General features: G+C 43.7%; 1 protein-coding gene across 1 annotated transcript; it reads left to right on the top strand.

Annotated features, from left to right (window-relative positions):
• The first annotated feature begins 774 nt into the window (after positions 1–774).
• Positions 775–11,307, top strand: ANKRD54 (ankyrin repeat domain 54). Its single transcript, XM_035127466.2, has 8 exons — positions 775–1,114; positions 3,354–3,401; positions 4,150–4,248; positions 5,217–5,288; positions 5,943–5,990; positions 6,094–6,218; positions 6,672–6,779; positions 7,673–11,307. Exons 1-8 carry the CDS (start codon positions 883–885, stop codon positions 7,745–7,747), a joined length of 807 nt encoding a protein of 268 aa, XP_034983357.2. The 5' UTR covers positions 775–882; the 3' UTR covers positions 7,748–11,307.
• The last annotated feature ends 5,435 nt before the right edge of the window (positions 11,308–16,742 follow it).

Here is a 16,742-nt window from a genome sequence, read left to right on the forward strand (position 1 = left end):
TTATCGCTAAAAAGTATAAAAGAAACTTCCCCCACCCCCTGATAGTGTTTTTAAATACATCATGGCAAGCAGCAATTCTGCAGATAGAAATGCCGCAATCTTAAAGGCTTCACCTGTTGAATTTGCACCTGCAAAGGCCCAGAATGTACCTTACGGCTTCTTTCTGCTGCAATTGCTTTGAAAGCATTTCTTAAATGGGGCAAAAATAGTGGGGGGTTTTAGGGAGAAAGCACTTCAACGAAAGGGTGTTTTAACCTTGCTCTATAATGCAAATCAATGTGGATTCCTACATGTGAAAAGTGCAACAAAACGAGCACTTTGCACATGACCGGAGCTCAAGCCGGCCATCCCCTCCTCCCAAGATACTCCATTTTACTTCCCTTCCAAAGTCAGCATTCCCACCATAGCTGCCAAGTTATCCCTTTTTTAAAGGGATTTTCCCTTATGCTGAATAGGCTTCCTCGCGAGAAAAGGGAAAACTTGGCAGCTATGATTCCCACCCACGCACATCTAGCTTTTTTATTTAAAAAAACCCAAAAGCAAAGAAAACTATTATTAACATTAGCAGCGTGTCCCATCGATGTAGCCCCGCATATGGCGGATTCCTGCGTGGTGGCTCCTTCCTCAAATAAAACATCTCTTTGGCTCACGACCCCTCTTCTGACGTTATTTGCCCCGCCTCTTAGAGCCGCCCGTCTTCTGCCATTGGCTACGCGGCGGCTACTGGCGGCGGCGGTCAGTCTCGCTCCTCTCCCCCCCCCACTTCCCCGCCCCACATTCTATTGTTCCTATGGTTACGCGAGTTCGCTCCCGCCTTCGCGCTCTGAGCCTGGGCCCGATTCGCCTGAGATCCGTACGCGCAGTGGCGACTCGACGGCGAGGATGGAAGGCGGCGGCGGCGCGGGAGACCCCAGCTCGGCCTCCGCGAACATGTTCTCCCTGACGGGCCTCGGTGCTGCGTTGCGGGCCGTCCCCGAGGCGCCGGATTCTGCCTCGCTGCACTACCTGCAGCTGCCGTGGCAGTGCGAGCACCGCGTGTGCAAGATTGTTGGCCGCCGCCGCAAGGCCGCCCGGCTGCACCGCAAGGTGGGGCCTACCGGCAAGGAGATCCACGGTGAGGTGCTGGGCCCTGTATTGGTAGCCCAAAGTGGCTGGGGCAACTCAGTCAGATGAGCGGGGTGGTATAAATAATAAACTTAATATTAATCAGTAGTATGTAGTAGTAGTCCAGAGTAGCAGGGGCAACCCAGTCAGAGGGGCAGGAGATAAATAATAAACTTATTAATTATTATTATTGCACGACTAACAAGCCCAACCTGTGGCATGCTTTACGGGGAGGAAATCCTAATGGGTTCAGCGGGGCTCGCACCCATGCAAATATGCATTAGGGGAGTGTAACTTCAGTGGGGATTCCCAGGCAGCTGTGCCCCACTAAACACGCACAGAGTTGGACTTCCACCCCAAATGTGCTTACTAGGAAGTGAGGCCTGTTGTGCACTGAATAAACAGCCACAGGCCTGGGCTTTCGTGCTTGGTCACATGGTCAGGTATTTCAGCCATACTGCCTTGAAGTTGTGATCCACTGTGCCTCAGCTCTTCTGCTGCTCCATTGAGGACCCACACTAGTGTAGCGACCAAAGTGTGATTATGGGGCACAAAGTACCATGCTGAGCTCCCCATAAAAAGGGTGGGATGCAATAGTGCACACTCAAATCTGAATTAACTACAGTGGCTTGGTTTTATAGTAACTGGAACCTTCATTTTACCTGTTTTACCTATTGAAGGTTTGGGGCATGTTACTATCTTGATTGGGAGTAGAAAGGGTATCTGAAGTCTGTGAAGGAGTAATTGATCTGTTTTGAGTAATTCTGAGTATGCAGCCTTACAAAAGCAAGATTATTAAGCATGCTTATGCAGTGGGAAGACCCACTGGAGCTTGCTCCTGGGTAAGTGTGCATAGGACTGCAGCCCAAGTGAAGTCAGTTTTGGCTTTGCAGAACCTGGAGAAATAGCAAGCAAAAGAGAAGGGGGGAAAATACTCTCTTCTGGGTCATTCTGATGAAAATACTCTCTTCTGGGTCATCTCTTCATGGGAAGAAATGAGATGGGAATACCCTGTTGAGTCACACTTGTCTCTTTATACAAATACAGCATCACTGGCACTTGAAGAGTTTCTTCAGAATGCACTTGTATGAGAGGGTGCAAAATGAGGAAGTGATTTGAGAGAGAAAACAGTTTATAGACTGGCTACATGAATGCAGCCAGGCTGTAAGTAAATTTGCACTCCCATGTACAAGATGGGGAGTGCAAAACCTTCAAAATCTTTTGTAAAACTTTACAAAATAATGAGATTATCAGACAAGGGGGGGAGGCCTTGCTGCTGTTTGCACCTGTAGTTATTTTCTTAACAGATAAGCGCTCTTGCACAGGACTTACATGGTGGGTAAGCAGATGGGCTTTTAGATATTTTTTTAAGGAGTGCATATGGAAGTAGAATAGTATTGAAATGCAGGAAATACCCAGTTTAGTGTCTATGGGAATTGAACAAGCGCCTTCTGCATGGCAGTCGCAATGAATATTAGCTAGACAACTGTATTTATCTGGGTAAAATAAATTGCATTATGTAAAAATCTGAAATGCAGACATAAATTAGAAACATTATTTGTATAATCAGTCTTAACTTTTATCATGCATATAACATAGCATTAAGTTCTCACCCTTAAACAATTAGAAATGCCATTCCATTTTTTGTAGTTTCTTCTTTGTTTTTAATGTTATATGAAATTATATTACAAAACTAACAAGTCCAAAGCCCTCTCTAGGTTTTCTTATAATTGAACTTCGTCATTAGCACCATGCTCAATAAGTTTCTATTCCATTCCTCTAATAATGGAGATGGTTGAATTTTCAGTTTTTCTGACATTCCCAGTCCTCCCCCCCCCCCGTATCAGAGCAGTTAATTAATATACCGGTAGTTCCTGCTACCGTAACCTATCCCACCATCTCTTGAATTTCTTTGCAATCCCACCAAATGTGTCTGAAATTGACATCATCTTGCTTACACCTACAGTATGCACTAGGTCATTAATATATATTTTTTACACTTAGTATGGAATATGATAACACAAAATACAATTATGTGTTATTTTATTGTATTTATGAGTACTCACAAAATGTTGTATCCCATAAAAGAAGTTCAGCCTTGTGAAAAGGTATGGCTTTTGTATAGGAAATGAGAAATGAATAAGCATCTGTTTTGCAAAATCTGAATTACTGAGCCTAGGAGTCAGGAATCAAGCAGTTCTTGTTGTCCTATTTGCTTTCCAAAAAGCTCACCCTCTCTTTTTCCACAGCTTTGAAACGCTTGAGAGAAGCTGCCAATTCTAATGATTTAGAAACAGGTAAGGTTACATCATTTGGGCCCTAGTGTATATCTTTGTGAGTTGTTGTCTTCTACATCAGTTCTGGTTATGTGTGCCTTATAAGCTAGAAATGCAACCAGCAAGAATGTGGTTTCCTGCATGGTAAGGATAATGTTTTGAATTGTGGGTTTTGGTGGCTTCAAAATCCCCTTGGGAGGAACACCTTTTAAAAGACTCTTGTCAGTAGCTTGAAGGGAATTAGTGAACTGAGGAAGTATCCAGTAACCAGACTAAAAGCTTGACTTGTTTAAAGCACTTTTACCCACTCTTCAGCTGTCAAAGGTCTTCAGAGTAGCTTACAACAGTCCCTCTTACAACAGTGTCCTCAAGCCAGAATCCATTGTGCAGAAAAGAGATGGGAAACCTCTGGCCCATGTACCTAACAAGGCCTGCCTGCTCATTTTGGCCATGCCCCCCTGCTGCCAAATCTGACACCATGTGTGGGGCAGGTGAAAAGGGTTTTCAAGCAAAACCTTATGCAAAGGGCTTCAAAAGACTTGGCTCTTTGGCAACTCCTGTGAAGTGCTTGAAAGGCACTTTGTAAAGTGTGCGTTTGCCCTGCCCACCTATCAGATTTTGCTCAAGGGGACCTAGTTGGGGGAGATAATAATCTAGCCCACCAGCCAGATCCAGTTCCACAGCCCGGACACAGAAGTTGGAATTTGAATGACGAATCACCGACAGAACAGCTCTCTGACTGCTGTCTTGTCTTCCTTGGTGGCAACAGTGCAGCAGCTTCTGGAAGATGGGGTGGACCCCTGTGCAGCTGACGACAAAGGTCGAACGGCCCTGCACTTTGCTTCCTGCAATGGAAATGACAGTATTGGTGAGTCACATTGAAATGAGGTGGGCCTGTCAGCTTCTGGCCTCATTTCTCCAGGATAGATTGCTAATCATTTTCTTTCCAGCTTTAAAAGCTGAGTTTCAGAAAACCAAAAAAACACCCATATCCTTTTTGCAAGCATCCCACCCAGCATGTGCAAGGAGACTGAGGAGTGATGTTATGCAATTTTGGAATATTCTTCCTAAAATATTGTGGTGTCACGTAAGATTGTCAGAATATTTCTGAACAACTTCAAGAGGAGCTGAGGTTTTGTGTCTTGAGTCCTGAAAGGTTTAATTAAAAGGATCTTAGAAAGCAGGAACAGGAAGGAACTTTGAAAACGCCAGAAGCTCCTTCCAAGGAAGAATGGCACATTGGTGCATATGATGGCTTCTTAATACTCTGTGTGCAAACTTAAGAAGAGTTTCAGGAGACATAAAATAGGCATTTTATTACAGGAGATCCTAGTTCCTGTGGAGCACTTTGTGAGGGATGGATTTGGCGAGATTCGGGCAAGGGTACTTTTGCCATAAGACGATTGCTCCCCTTCTTGTTATCATTTAGATGGGCTCTAAAAATGTTCTTCTTAATGTCTGCTTTTAGTGAGCATATATGTAAGAGCTAGGGGGCTCTTGATTTTTTATGGATGGCTGATGGAATTGAAGTAGTAGTAGTATTGATACAGTATTTGTAAGTTAGTCCAAGAGCCTTTTTAGCTAAAGGGTGGGGTTTAAATGCAAGAAACCAATCATTAAAAAGTGAAATGTGTTGCTGCGGCTATGATTAGAGCATTGTTTTCTGTTATATATGCTTTTAAATTTTGAATGGTAACATATTTGTCACATTAATGAGTCGGTGCTGTCGAATAGCCAGTCTTTTATCTATTGTAGAGGTAAATAGTTCAGATCTGGTGGGTTTTCTTTGCCCATCAAGTTCAAGACAAACTTAGGATGGGTCTGTTTCTGTTTTAGTGCACTCGCTTTTGGACCATGGAGCCGACCCAAACCAGCGAGATGGGCTGGGGAACACCCCCCTGCATTTGGGTAAGCGTCTCGCACACACACGTTGTCACATTTGGCCTTACCTGTGACCTGCCTGTTTCTTTCCTTTATATCTTCTTTCCTTCCTTTGCCTCACAGTAGCAACTTGTGTGCTTAAGGATATTTGGATTTTCTAAAGTACTACAAGGAGAGAGTTAGAAGAAGTTGTTCTGCCTTAGGGAGTTTGAAACCAAACTGAGACTAGATTTGTATACCGCCCTATACCCGTAGATCTCTGGGCAGTCCACAACATATAACGACAATATAAAAAACACAAGACCCATTAGGAGAAACTGAAAGTAAATGCAGGTGAAGACTTTCCCCTGGCTGTGCAGGAGGACGAAGGATGTGCGCATGAGGCTTTGCTCCGACTTGTTCCGGCTTCTAGATGTAGCACTAAAAGCCATGGTTTAGGTTACATGCCAATGGGGACATTATCTCTAGAATCCTTATCTCCATACTGCTGAAAGTGATTGCTGAGGCTGAGGCAGTATTGGCTTGTTTAAGGCCGCCTAGGGATTCAGAGTTGAGATTTGAATTGAGGATTTCTTGGCACCTTTGTGAGAGTGCCATTTGCCAACCTTTACCCCATTAAGCAGAGTCCCCACCAAGTTACTGTAACTACTTAGTTGTGTGACTCGTGTTTTCCCTCCCCAGCTGCCTGCACGAACCATGTACCCATCATCACCACACTGCTTCGTGGAGGTAATGCCAATTAGAGAGCTGCCTTCCCTGTTTATAGATATCCATAGGGGGTTATCTTGATCCTTAAAACACCCCTTTCTTCTTCTGCATGTGCATCTTCCAGGAGCTCGAGTAGATGCCTTGGATCGAGCTGGACGGACCCCTCTGCACTTGGCCAAGTCGAAGCTGAACATCTTGCAGGAGGGCCTCTCACAGAGTCTGGAAATCGTGCGCCTGGAAGTAAAGCAGGTAATAAGGATAATGGATGGGCAAGAAATCTAATACATAATATAGGGTAATAGAGCCTGGTTGCAAAATGTTGGTCTTCTGTGCATAGACATTTCTTATGGAGCTTTTTCTGTAAAAGCCATTTTTTTTCCAGGAACCCTGAAGGAAAATAGGCTCCTGCCATCTGCTGTCAGATTTAATATGCATATAAAATAGGGGGAAAGTCCAATCTTAATAGTCTGCTGCTCTGAAAAGTATATTTAGTTTGTTTCTGTGCCAGTGGAAAAGCCATGGTGTTTGCCCCATTTAGTTCTCATTTGTTCTGTTTTATTTATGTCAAATGTGCTTCCATTTTATTTCGGAATTCATCAAAACCTATAGCAGATTTACTTAAATTTTGACCTTGTACTTAGAAGTGTGAACCCTCCTCATTGCTCATAGTAAATCCCATCTCTCCTATGCTGCTTGTTTCAGATCATCCAGATGTTGCGGGAATACCTTGAACGCCTCGGGCGCCACGAACATCGGGAACAGCTGGATGATCTTTGCTCCAGGCTACAGATGACTAGTACAAAAGAGCAGGTGAATGAATGACCGGGGGGATTTTGTATATTTAATTAACATCTGACTTAACCGAGTTTAAATATATTTCAGTGTTGCAAAATGACACTGCCTTTTTGAGACTCCAGAAGGGTAGAGAAAAATATATTTATTAAATGATACACTCTAGTTACAAGACATTGTGGGGGAAAAGCTTTAGTTTAATAATACTTTATCAAATTGGTGGTGGTACATTACTTTCTGTTATTGGAAACATAAGGATGAAATATTCAAGACCCATCAGTACAGTTGGAGAAGTTTAAATTTTAAAGACTATCCTGATTTCAACCGAGCATTGCCCACTCCACTTGCACGTGGTTCTTACTGCTAGAAGCAATGTCGCAATAGCTTTGCTGTGAAAATAAAATTATTTAGTAGCTGTGGCTCCACTTAGAAGGGAAAGCCATTGTCCTGATTTCTTTTTCATCAAATCTGGTACAGGAAGCCTGTGCAACTCTGCTTCTGCATGGCAGCAGATCCTTTTAACAGTCCCAAGTCTCACTGTCAGCCCTCATGAATCGGCGACCAAATTTTAAACTGTGGCTTTTTATTGATGAATTGCACCATTTTCAAAGCTTGCAATGGTCATTGTTTAAAAAATGATTGTTGTTGAAAGATGATCATTGTAAAAAAATAATCTCTTTTACTGACCTTACCCTCTCGCCCATTCTTCAAGGTCTCTTATGTTTGTGGACATACTTCTCTTTACTCTCTGTCATTTAGCAGCAGAAATTTCTCTTGCTCAACAGGACAATACCAAGTCCCATTATTTGTGAATTAATGAATTCGGTCCCCTCACAAATTTCATTTCCTTCATCATATTCTTCTTTGACTTCTATAACATGTTCTTGTGCTTTTTTCCTCCCCTCTGGAAGGTGGATGAGGTTACTGACCTCCTGGCCAGCTTCACCTCCCTCAGCTTGCAGAAGGAGAAGATCGAGAAGAGGTAACGGGATTTCCCACTGTTTTCTCAATCAAACGGAGAAGCCTTAGGAGAAAGAGCAAGTGGAGCTCCTTAGCAAGACTTCAGACATGCTGCTGCTGGTACCAGACATGCTTTTCCTATTGGATACATACTCTCAGCTGCCCAAGACTTGTTGGGCCACTATTACTGCCATGGACGCTTCCTTCAGGACAAGAGGTTCATACTGAGGCTCTGACTTTCAGGACAATGAATCACTTTTTTAAAAAAATGCATCAGTGAAAACTTTTTTAGTAAATGTGGTCACCTTGTACAGGGGAGTTGCCCCATTTCAGAAGCATCTCCGTGGTCCTCCAAGTGACAGACCCAACGTGCTTTGAGAACATTTGGGGGAACTGAAGCTGTTGGGCACAGCATCCCACATGAGTTGTCTGACTTCTAAGGACATGAATCGTTGAGCAATTGCATAAACAGTGAGAAACTACACCCTGTTGGGCAACTAAGTTTTAAAGGAGGGCTATTTTAAACTGAGAAAGGGCTAAAGGGCCAGCAATGCTAGCTTTGCCCACTAAAATGCTGTTTAATTCCCTCCTCCTCTGTCCCTTCCTCCAGGATTTTTACAGGGTTCTTTGCTTATGCTCCTCTCTTATGAACCATACCGCTTTCATTTTCTGCCTTTTTCATGCACCTGCATTGGTAGCCGAGGTGTGCAAGGGAAGAATTCTGCCAAAATCTCTTGTCTGAGAGGGCCAGTAAGAGACTTCAAGAATTCCTTGCTTGCATCTGTCAGCTGGCACCGATCTTTTACTTTTTTCATAGTTACGGGTTGCCTGGGATTCAGGCCTAATAGGGAGCTACAATGAGTCGCCAGGCTACCCATTGCCTACTCCTGCTGATTACTGTTCCTTGGACTTTCTTTTGCTCTCTATGCCGGCTAACATAATCTATATCAGTCCTCAAAAACCTGAGCTGGAAGTAATGGTGTCTCTCAGGGCTGCTTCATACACTACTTTTCTTCCTTCAAAGACAGGACTGATTCAGAAGTAACAGAAAACCACAGTTTGGCGAGTTTAGACGCAGTGACAAATCACAATTTGTTCTGAAACAGGAACAGAAGCTTTAAATTCCTACACACACACACACACACACACACACACACACACACACACACGAGAGGGAAGAGCGTGAGTTCAAGGTTTGTGATCACAGCAGCAAACCAAGCCCGTACTCCAATGTGGATATTGCCATAAAGGGAAGAGAGAGGGGTTGCTTTCTCAGTGTGTGGGCGCATGCCTAGGACAGATGATACTTTATTTATGACAATGCTGTACTTTGCTTTGGTCGAATGGGCCTTGGAAATGTATATCTTCCCATTTGCAGTAGTTGCCTGTCACTGAAGTGAGGGAGGCTTGCCTTCTCATTCTGCCGCTAAAATTAAAAAAGACAAAAAGACTTAGCAGCCCTTATGCTCACGAGAGAAGAACTCTGTTTGCCTGATACATGCCAACTCATTGGATTCAAGGGTGTTGCTGCCACATAACAGCATGTTTTGACTTCAGCCAGCCCACATTTTTTTTAATCAGAGGAGGCAGGGCGCATTTGTAGCAAATCCATTATTGTGGTCTGATTTCTGCATCATTGAAATTCCAAGGCTGCTTCTGAACTTTGAGCCTAGCAAGCTATTATGACTCTTTTGTTGTTGCTTTAAAAAGTGTGCTGCTTTTGTGAAAAACAAGATTTAATGGGATTCGTATCTTTCGACAGAAGTCCATGTTTTGGATTTCACAAGCTAAGCAGCTTTGATAGGAGAAATCCTGAATGCTCAGGGGAGGGAAGTTTGGGACTGACTTGACTCTGACCTTGCCAGAGCTGTCACTATGAATACGGAGAACTTTTAATACGATGTGCAAGGAGGGTGGGAGGTGATTTGAACTTTTCCATTGTAAACTTCAATAAAGTGCTGTCTGGTTTCAGGGTGGCTTTGCACATTTCTGCCTGCCTACTTTTCTTCTTTCTACCCCACCGCCCTGTTGTCTTCTCTCCCTGGGGCCTGGAGGTGGACTCGGTAGTTTCTTCACTTGAGCAAACTGCATTGAAATGAAAGCTGACAGTGTCTCATTGCCTTAAGCTCAAAGGCTGAGGCAGTCTGTAGACCTGATGTAATTTTCTGCCTCCGTCTTGTGTTTGCGGCTCTTGATCCCACGGTTGCGGCCTCCTAACTCTTAATAGACTTGCTGAGGACTCCATGAAAATCAATGTCTCTGCTACCCCCTGCTAGTTTCCTGGCAGTCACTTACGTGCACTGTACCTGGGAAACAGCGAGGCTGTCTAACTGAATCACATTTTTGCATTGAGCTCCTTTAATGTGCAGCCGGCGAAAACATTAATCACCGTTTGGGGGAGAGGAATAGCCGAGAGGAGGGTGCAGAATGTCCTTATATTTCAAGCAATTCGCCAGGTGGTGGGAAACGTGGGCAGTCTTTTTTAACAGGAGGACAAGTGGGAAAGGGCACCACATACAAAGGGCCGTTCGGGTGATAGGAAAAGTATGTAGTACAAGAAGCATAACCTATTCTTCGTTTTTGAGAACATCTCATTAGCCACATTTTAAGACAGATGTTGCTAAACTGTACCTCTTGTCAGTCAGGGTGATGCGAGGTGTAGTTCACCTGTTTTAAAAGGAGGAAAGGTCTGTGTTGGAGGTGCGGTAAAGCAGAGCGGACATTCATACACGTTTGGTGGACCTGTGAAAAAATCAAAAGCTGGGACATAGTGTATGATGAACTTAAAAAAATGTTTTAAGTATAACTATGAAAAATACAGAAGCTTTCCTATTGGGGATAACAGACACAGGTATAACAAGAGGGGATCAGAAAATATTCCTCTATGCCACAAGCGTGGCAAGGGCCTTAATTGCCAGAAATTGGGAAAAAAGAATTTGTGGTAACAAAAACGGAATGGCAGGATAAATTTCTAAACTACAGTCGTATCTCGACTTACGAATTTAATCCGTTCTGAACGGACCTTTGTAAGTCGAAAAAATCGTAAGTAGAAGCCTATGTGGGGAAAAAATGAAATCGTAAGTCGAAGCAACCCCTATTAAAAATTTGTAAGTAAAAATCCTATTCGCGCCGCATCCAAAATGGCGGACGGAGCTCCGTTCGTGAATTGAAACTTTCGTACGTCGAGTCATTCGTAAGTTGAGGTACCACTGTATATCGAATTGGCTAGATTAACAAAGGCAATTAGGGGACTCCCAGACAAGAATTTCGAAAAGAATGGGGAAAATGTAAAGAATACTTTACAAAACAGTGCCCGAATATACATACCTGGTCTTGTTTCGATTAATGTCTGCAGGAGACTTTGTGGTTTTGTTTTGTTTTAAGTCATAATTTGAAAAATCGTAATAACAGCTCATAAAGGAAACGGTTCATAAGAAGTAAACAAGGAGGCCATGTGCAGGATAAAGTCTTTTATTTTGTCGTTTGTTAAATTTTATGTTATGTTTATGTCTAATGGTGGTGGATTTGTTTATTTGAGTTGTGGTGGATTTATGTTGTAAAAAAATAAAATAATAATAATAAACGAGGAAGGGTCACTGCAAGTTCTCACTGTGTGGGTAAAGGAAGCAAGAAAGGACCATGCTTTTCTGCTTAAGATATCCATCCACACTTGAAAAATGAAAATGGGGAACAATTCCATGGGAAGCTCTCCGGTGGAAGCTCTCCCTTTGGAAGAACAGGAGCTGCGTAAGACATAAGAAGCTGCCTTACACCAAGTCAGGCGGTTGGCAGTGGCTCTTGAGGGTTTCAGAGAAGACTGTCCCCAGCCTTGTGTGAAACCTGCTGGAAATTGAACCTGGAACTTTCCACCCACAAAGCAGATGCTCTTCCTCTGAGGGACAGTCCCTCTCCAGTGGAAGCAGCCTGGTTCGTTTGCAAGGCGAACTGAAACACCCTTGTGTACGAGAGGAACAACCTTCCTCTGCCGTGTGGTTAGCCTCCGCTGTGAACTAGACCTTCCTCGCCAACTGTTTATTCCCAAGACCTTCCTTATTCGTGCACTTTTCCCCCTTGAAAAAGGGTTGGGGAGGGATAATGAAATCCAGGCTTCCACTCATCAGGCATGCATGCAGGGGACCTGATCCACCACAAAGTTCGCCTCCAGTGAGGCTTGTAGTGCTCCAACACCATATATTTGCACCATCCTCGACTTAATGCACAGACTAAAAAGTTCTACGTTCATGCATGTTATTTCAGGCTCTGCCCCTTGTTACCGCTTCCATTTCAGAAGTAGTCTAAAGTTAAAGTTAACACACATCACAGAAAATGTCATGTGCTTCATACTTCACCATTGTCCTTTGAATAGACATAATTACCATGTTTGTTTATTCATAACATGGGTCTGAAGAAGTGTGCATGCAAACCTAGTTGGTCTCTAAGGTGCTACTGGACTTTTTTTTTTTTTGCTTTGATTGCGTCAGACCAACTTGGCTACCTACCTGAACCTAGAATCATGGGCCTGAAAGCTTCACCTTTCCTAGATAGATTTGCTTCCTGATTCAAAGATACAGATAGTATGGACATCTTTGTATTATCTATATAAAAAGGTAAAGGGACCCCTGACTATTAGGTCCAGTCATGACCGACTCTGGGGTTGCGGCGCTCATCTCGCGTTATTGGCCGAGGGAGCCGGCGTACAGTTTCCAGGTCATGTGGCCAGCATGACTAAGCCGCTTCTGGCGAACCAGAGCAACACACGTTTACCATCCCGCCGTTTACCTATTTATCTACTTGCACTTTGACGTACTTTCGAACTGCTAGGTTGGCAGGAGCTGGGACCGAGCAACGGGAGCTCACGGGGATTCGAACCACCGACCTTCTGATCGGCAAGCTCTAGGCTCTGATTTAACCCACAGCGCCACCTGCGTCCCTATTATCTATATACCGTGGTACAATAAAGGTAGTTTGGCACGTGGGGGGCACATAATGATGGGGATGGGAGAGAGATCTGCAGTGCAATGCTTTGCAGTCTGCTCAGAAGCAAGTGTTATAATAATTTTGAGGTCACACATATACGGTATAATAAATGTTCATAAATGTACCACACAAACAGTACAGGAAGACAGGCCTGAAAACCATTTTGACACTCCCAAACTGACCAGAATTAAAGTGTTATCCATCTTGTTGTAGGAGTTTCCCCACCCCACTGAATCACACAGACACATTTCCACATGACTAGCAACTTGGGAGCCATAATCCTGTAAGCGGAGACTCTGCCAACTGGACATTTCCCCATAAATGGTGCCAGACTGATAGCCATCTCATTCACAATGGAAGACTCCTCCAAACAAAAGACAGTGATCAACTCTTACGAAAATGTTAATTTCTCTTTGTGTTTAGGAATTCACACCTGGGAGGGGTGAGAGGAGGTGTCAAAAGTGCTCAGATTTCTACCTTGAACCCTCCTTTTTTGTGAGGTATTGATTACACAGCTGTGATGTAGGAATTATGTATTGGGGGTGTTTCTTGGTGATGGGAAAACTGATAAAAGTGGAGGTTCCCTTCTGGGTTCCTTCCTTGTTCTCCTGCATGAGGGGAAGGACCCTGTTGCAACAACAAAAATAAAGGCTTTGCTTCTCAAACTTCTCTGGTTGGCCTCTGTTATATTCTCCAACCGATGGAGAACCCAATAAGGGAATAAGGGCAGATTTTTGCCTATATCACAAGTTTCACTGTGTTCAGCTCACTCCCACGTAACGGCATAGGATTGTAACCTTGAAATAAGCTGGAAATTAGGGTAGTTGGTAGCACTTAATGTTGTTGTTGTTGTTGTTGTTGTTTAGTCGTTTAGTCGTGTCCGACTCTTCGTGACCCCATGGACCATAGCACGGCAGGCACTCCTGTCTTGCACTGCCTCCCGTAGTTTGGTCAAACTCATGTTCGTAGCTTCGAGAACACTGTCCAACCATCTTGTCCTCTGTCGTCCCCTTCTCCTAGTGCCCTCAATCTTTCCCAACATCAGGGTCTTTTCCAAGGATTCTTCTCTTCTCATGAGGTGGCCAAAGTATTGGAGCCTCAGCTTCACGATCTGTCCTTCCAGGGAGCACTCAGGGCTGATTTTCTTAAGAATTGATAGGTTTGATCTTCTAGCAGTCCATGGGACTCTCAAGAGTCTCCTCCAGCACCATAATTCAAAAGCATCAATTCTTCGGCGATCAGCCTTCTTTATGGTCCAGCTCTCACTTCCATACATCACTACTGGGAAAACCATAGCTTTAACTATACGGACCTTCGTCGGCAAGGTGATGTCTCTGCTTTTTAAGATGCTGTCTAGGTTTGTCATTGCTTTTCTCCCAAGAAGCAGGCGTCTTTTAATTTCGTGACTGCTGTCACCATCTGCAGTGATCAAGGAGCCCAAGAAAGTAAAATCTCTCACTGCCTCCATTTCTTCCCCTTCTATTTGCCAGGAGGTGATGGGACCAGTGGCCATGATCTTGGTTTTTTTGATGTTGAGCTTCAGACCATATTTTGCGCTCTCCTCTTTCACCCTCATTAAAAGGTTCTTTAATTCCTCCTCACTTTCTGCCATCAAGGTTGTGTCATCTGCATATCTGAGGTTGTTGATATTTCTTCCGGCAATCTTAATTCCTGCTTGGGATTCATCTAGTCCAGCCTTTCGCATGATGAATTCTGCATATAAGTTAAATAAGCAGGGAGACAATATACAACCTTGTCGTACTCCTTTCCCAATTTTGAACCAATCAGTTGTTCCATATCCAGTTCTAACTGTAGCTTCTTGTCCCACATAGAGATTTCTCAGGAGACAGATGAGGTGATCAGGCACTCCCATTTCTTTAAGAACTTGCCATAGTTTGCTGTGGTCGACACAGTCAAAGGCTTTTGCATAGTCAATGAAGCAGAAGTAGACGTTTTTCTGGAACTCTCTAGCTTTCTCCATAATCCAGCGCATGTTTGCTATTTGGTCTCTGGTTCCTCTGCCCTTTCGAAATCCAGCTTGCACTTCTGGGAGTTCTCGGTCCACATACTGCCTAAGCCTGCCTTGTAGAATTTTAAGCATGACCTTGCTAGCGTGTGAAATGAGCGCAATTGTGCGGTAGTTGGAGCATTCTTTGGCACTGCCCTTCTTTGGAATTGGGACGTAGACTGATCTTCTCCAATCCTCTGGCCATTGCTGAGTTTTCCAAACTTGCTGGCATATTGGGTGTAGCACCTTAACAGCATCATCTTTTAAAATTTTAAATAGTTCAGCTGGAATATCATCACTTCCACTGGCTTTGTTATTAGCAGTGCTTTCTAAGGCCCATTTGACTTCACTCTCCAAGATGTCTGGCTCAAGGTCAGCAAACACACTACCTGGGGTGTACGAGACCTCCATATCTTTCTGGTATAATTCCTCTGTGTATTCTTGCCACCTCTTCTTGATGTCTTCTGCTTCTGTTAGGTCCTTACCACTTTTGTCCTTGATTATGGTAATCTTTGTACGAAATGTTCCTTTCATATCTCCAATTTTCTTGAACAGATCTCTGGTTTTCCCCATTCTATTGTTTTCCTCTATTTCTTTGCATTGCTCATTTAAGAAGACCCTCTTATCTCTCCTTGCTGTTTTTTGGAAATCTGCATTCAGTTTCCTGTATCTTTCCCTATCTCCCTTGCATTTTGCTTGCCTCCTCTCCTCCGCTATTCGTAAGGCCTCGTTGGACAGCCATTTTGCCTTCTTGCATTTCCTTTTCCTTGGGATGGTTTTCGTTGCTGCCTCCTGTATAATGTTACGAGCCTCCATCCATAGTTCTTCAGGCACTCTGTCCACCAAATCTAAATCCTTAAACCTGTTCCTCACTTCCACTGTGTATTCATAAGGGATTTGATTCAGATTGTATCTTACTGGCCCAGTGGTTTTTCCTACTTTCTTCAGTTTAAGCTGGAATTTTGCTATAAGAAGCTGATGATCTGAGTTACAGTCAGCTCCAGGTCTTGTTTTTGCTGATTGTATAGAGCTTCTCCATCTTTGGCTGCAGAGAATATAATCAATCTGATTTCGATGCTGCCCATTTGGTGATATCCATGTGTAGAGTCGTCTCTTGTGTTGTTGGAAGAGAGTGTTTGTGATGACCAGCTTGTTCTCTTGACAGAACTCTATTAGCCTTTGCCCTGCTTCATTTTGAACTCCAAGGCCAAACTTGCCAGTTGTTCCTTTTATCTCTTGATTCCCTACTTTAGCATTCCAATCCCCTGTAATGAGAAGAACATCCTTCTTTGGTGTCATTTCTAGAAGGTGTTGTAGGTCTTCATAGAATTGGTCAATTTCACTTTCTTCAGCACCGGTAGTTGGTGCATAAACTTGGATTACTGTGATGTTAAAAGGTCTGCCTTGGATTCGTATCGAGATCATTCTGTCATTTTTGAGATTGCATCCCATTACAGCTTTTGCCACTCTTTTGTTGACTATGAGGGCCACTCCATTTCTTCTACAGGATTCTTGCCCACAGTAGTAGATATGATAGTCACCCGAACTGAATTCACCCATTCCCTTCCATTTTAGTTCACTGATGCCCAGGATGTCGATATTTATTCTTGTCATCTCATTTTTGACCACATCCAGCTTACCTCTATTCATGGTTCTTACATTCCAGGTTCCTATGCAATATTTTTCTTTACAGCATCGGACTTTCCTTTCGCTTCCAGGCATATCCACAACTGAGCGTCCTTTCGGCTTTGGCCCAGCCGCTTCATCAGCTCTGAATCTACTTGTACTTGTCCTCCGCTCTTCCTCAGTAGCATGTTGGACGCCTTCCGACCTGAGGGGCTCATCTTCCAGCGTCATAACTTTTATATGCCTGTTGTCTTTGTCCATGGAGTTTTCTTGGCAGGGATACTGGAGTGGCTTGCCAGTTCCTTCTCCAGGTGGATCACGTTTAGTCAAAACTCTCCACTATGACCTGTCCATCTTGGGTGGCCCTGCATGGCATAGCTCATAGCTTCTCTGAGTTATTCAAGCCCCTT

The sequence above is a fragment of the Zootoca vivipara genome, chromosome 10 (genome assembly GCF_963506605.1).
Source record: "Zootoca vivipara chromosome 10, rZooViv1.1, whole genome shotgun sequence".
NCBI classification, from domain to species: domain Eukaryota; kingdom Metazoa; phylum Chordata; class Lepidosauria; order Squamata; family Lacertidae; genus Zootoca; species Zootoca vivipara.

What these genes read in the sequence shown, in the direction of transcription:
- ANKRD54 (XM_035127466.2), top strand. Translation starts at nt 883, where the DNA reads ATGGAAGGCGGCGGCGGCGCGGGAGACCCCAGCTCGGCCTCCGCGAAC. An exon ending in TACCGGCAAGGAGATCCACG is followed by an intron (nt 1,115 to 3,353) that starts GTGAGGTGCTGG and finishes CTTTTTCCACAG; the next exon opens with CTTTGAAACGCTTGAGAGAA. An exon ending in TTCTAATGATTTAGAAACAG is followed by an intron (nt 3,402 to 4,149) that starts GTAAGGTTACAT and finishes TGGTGGCAACAG; the next exon opens with TGCAGCAGCTTCTGGAAGAT.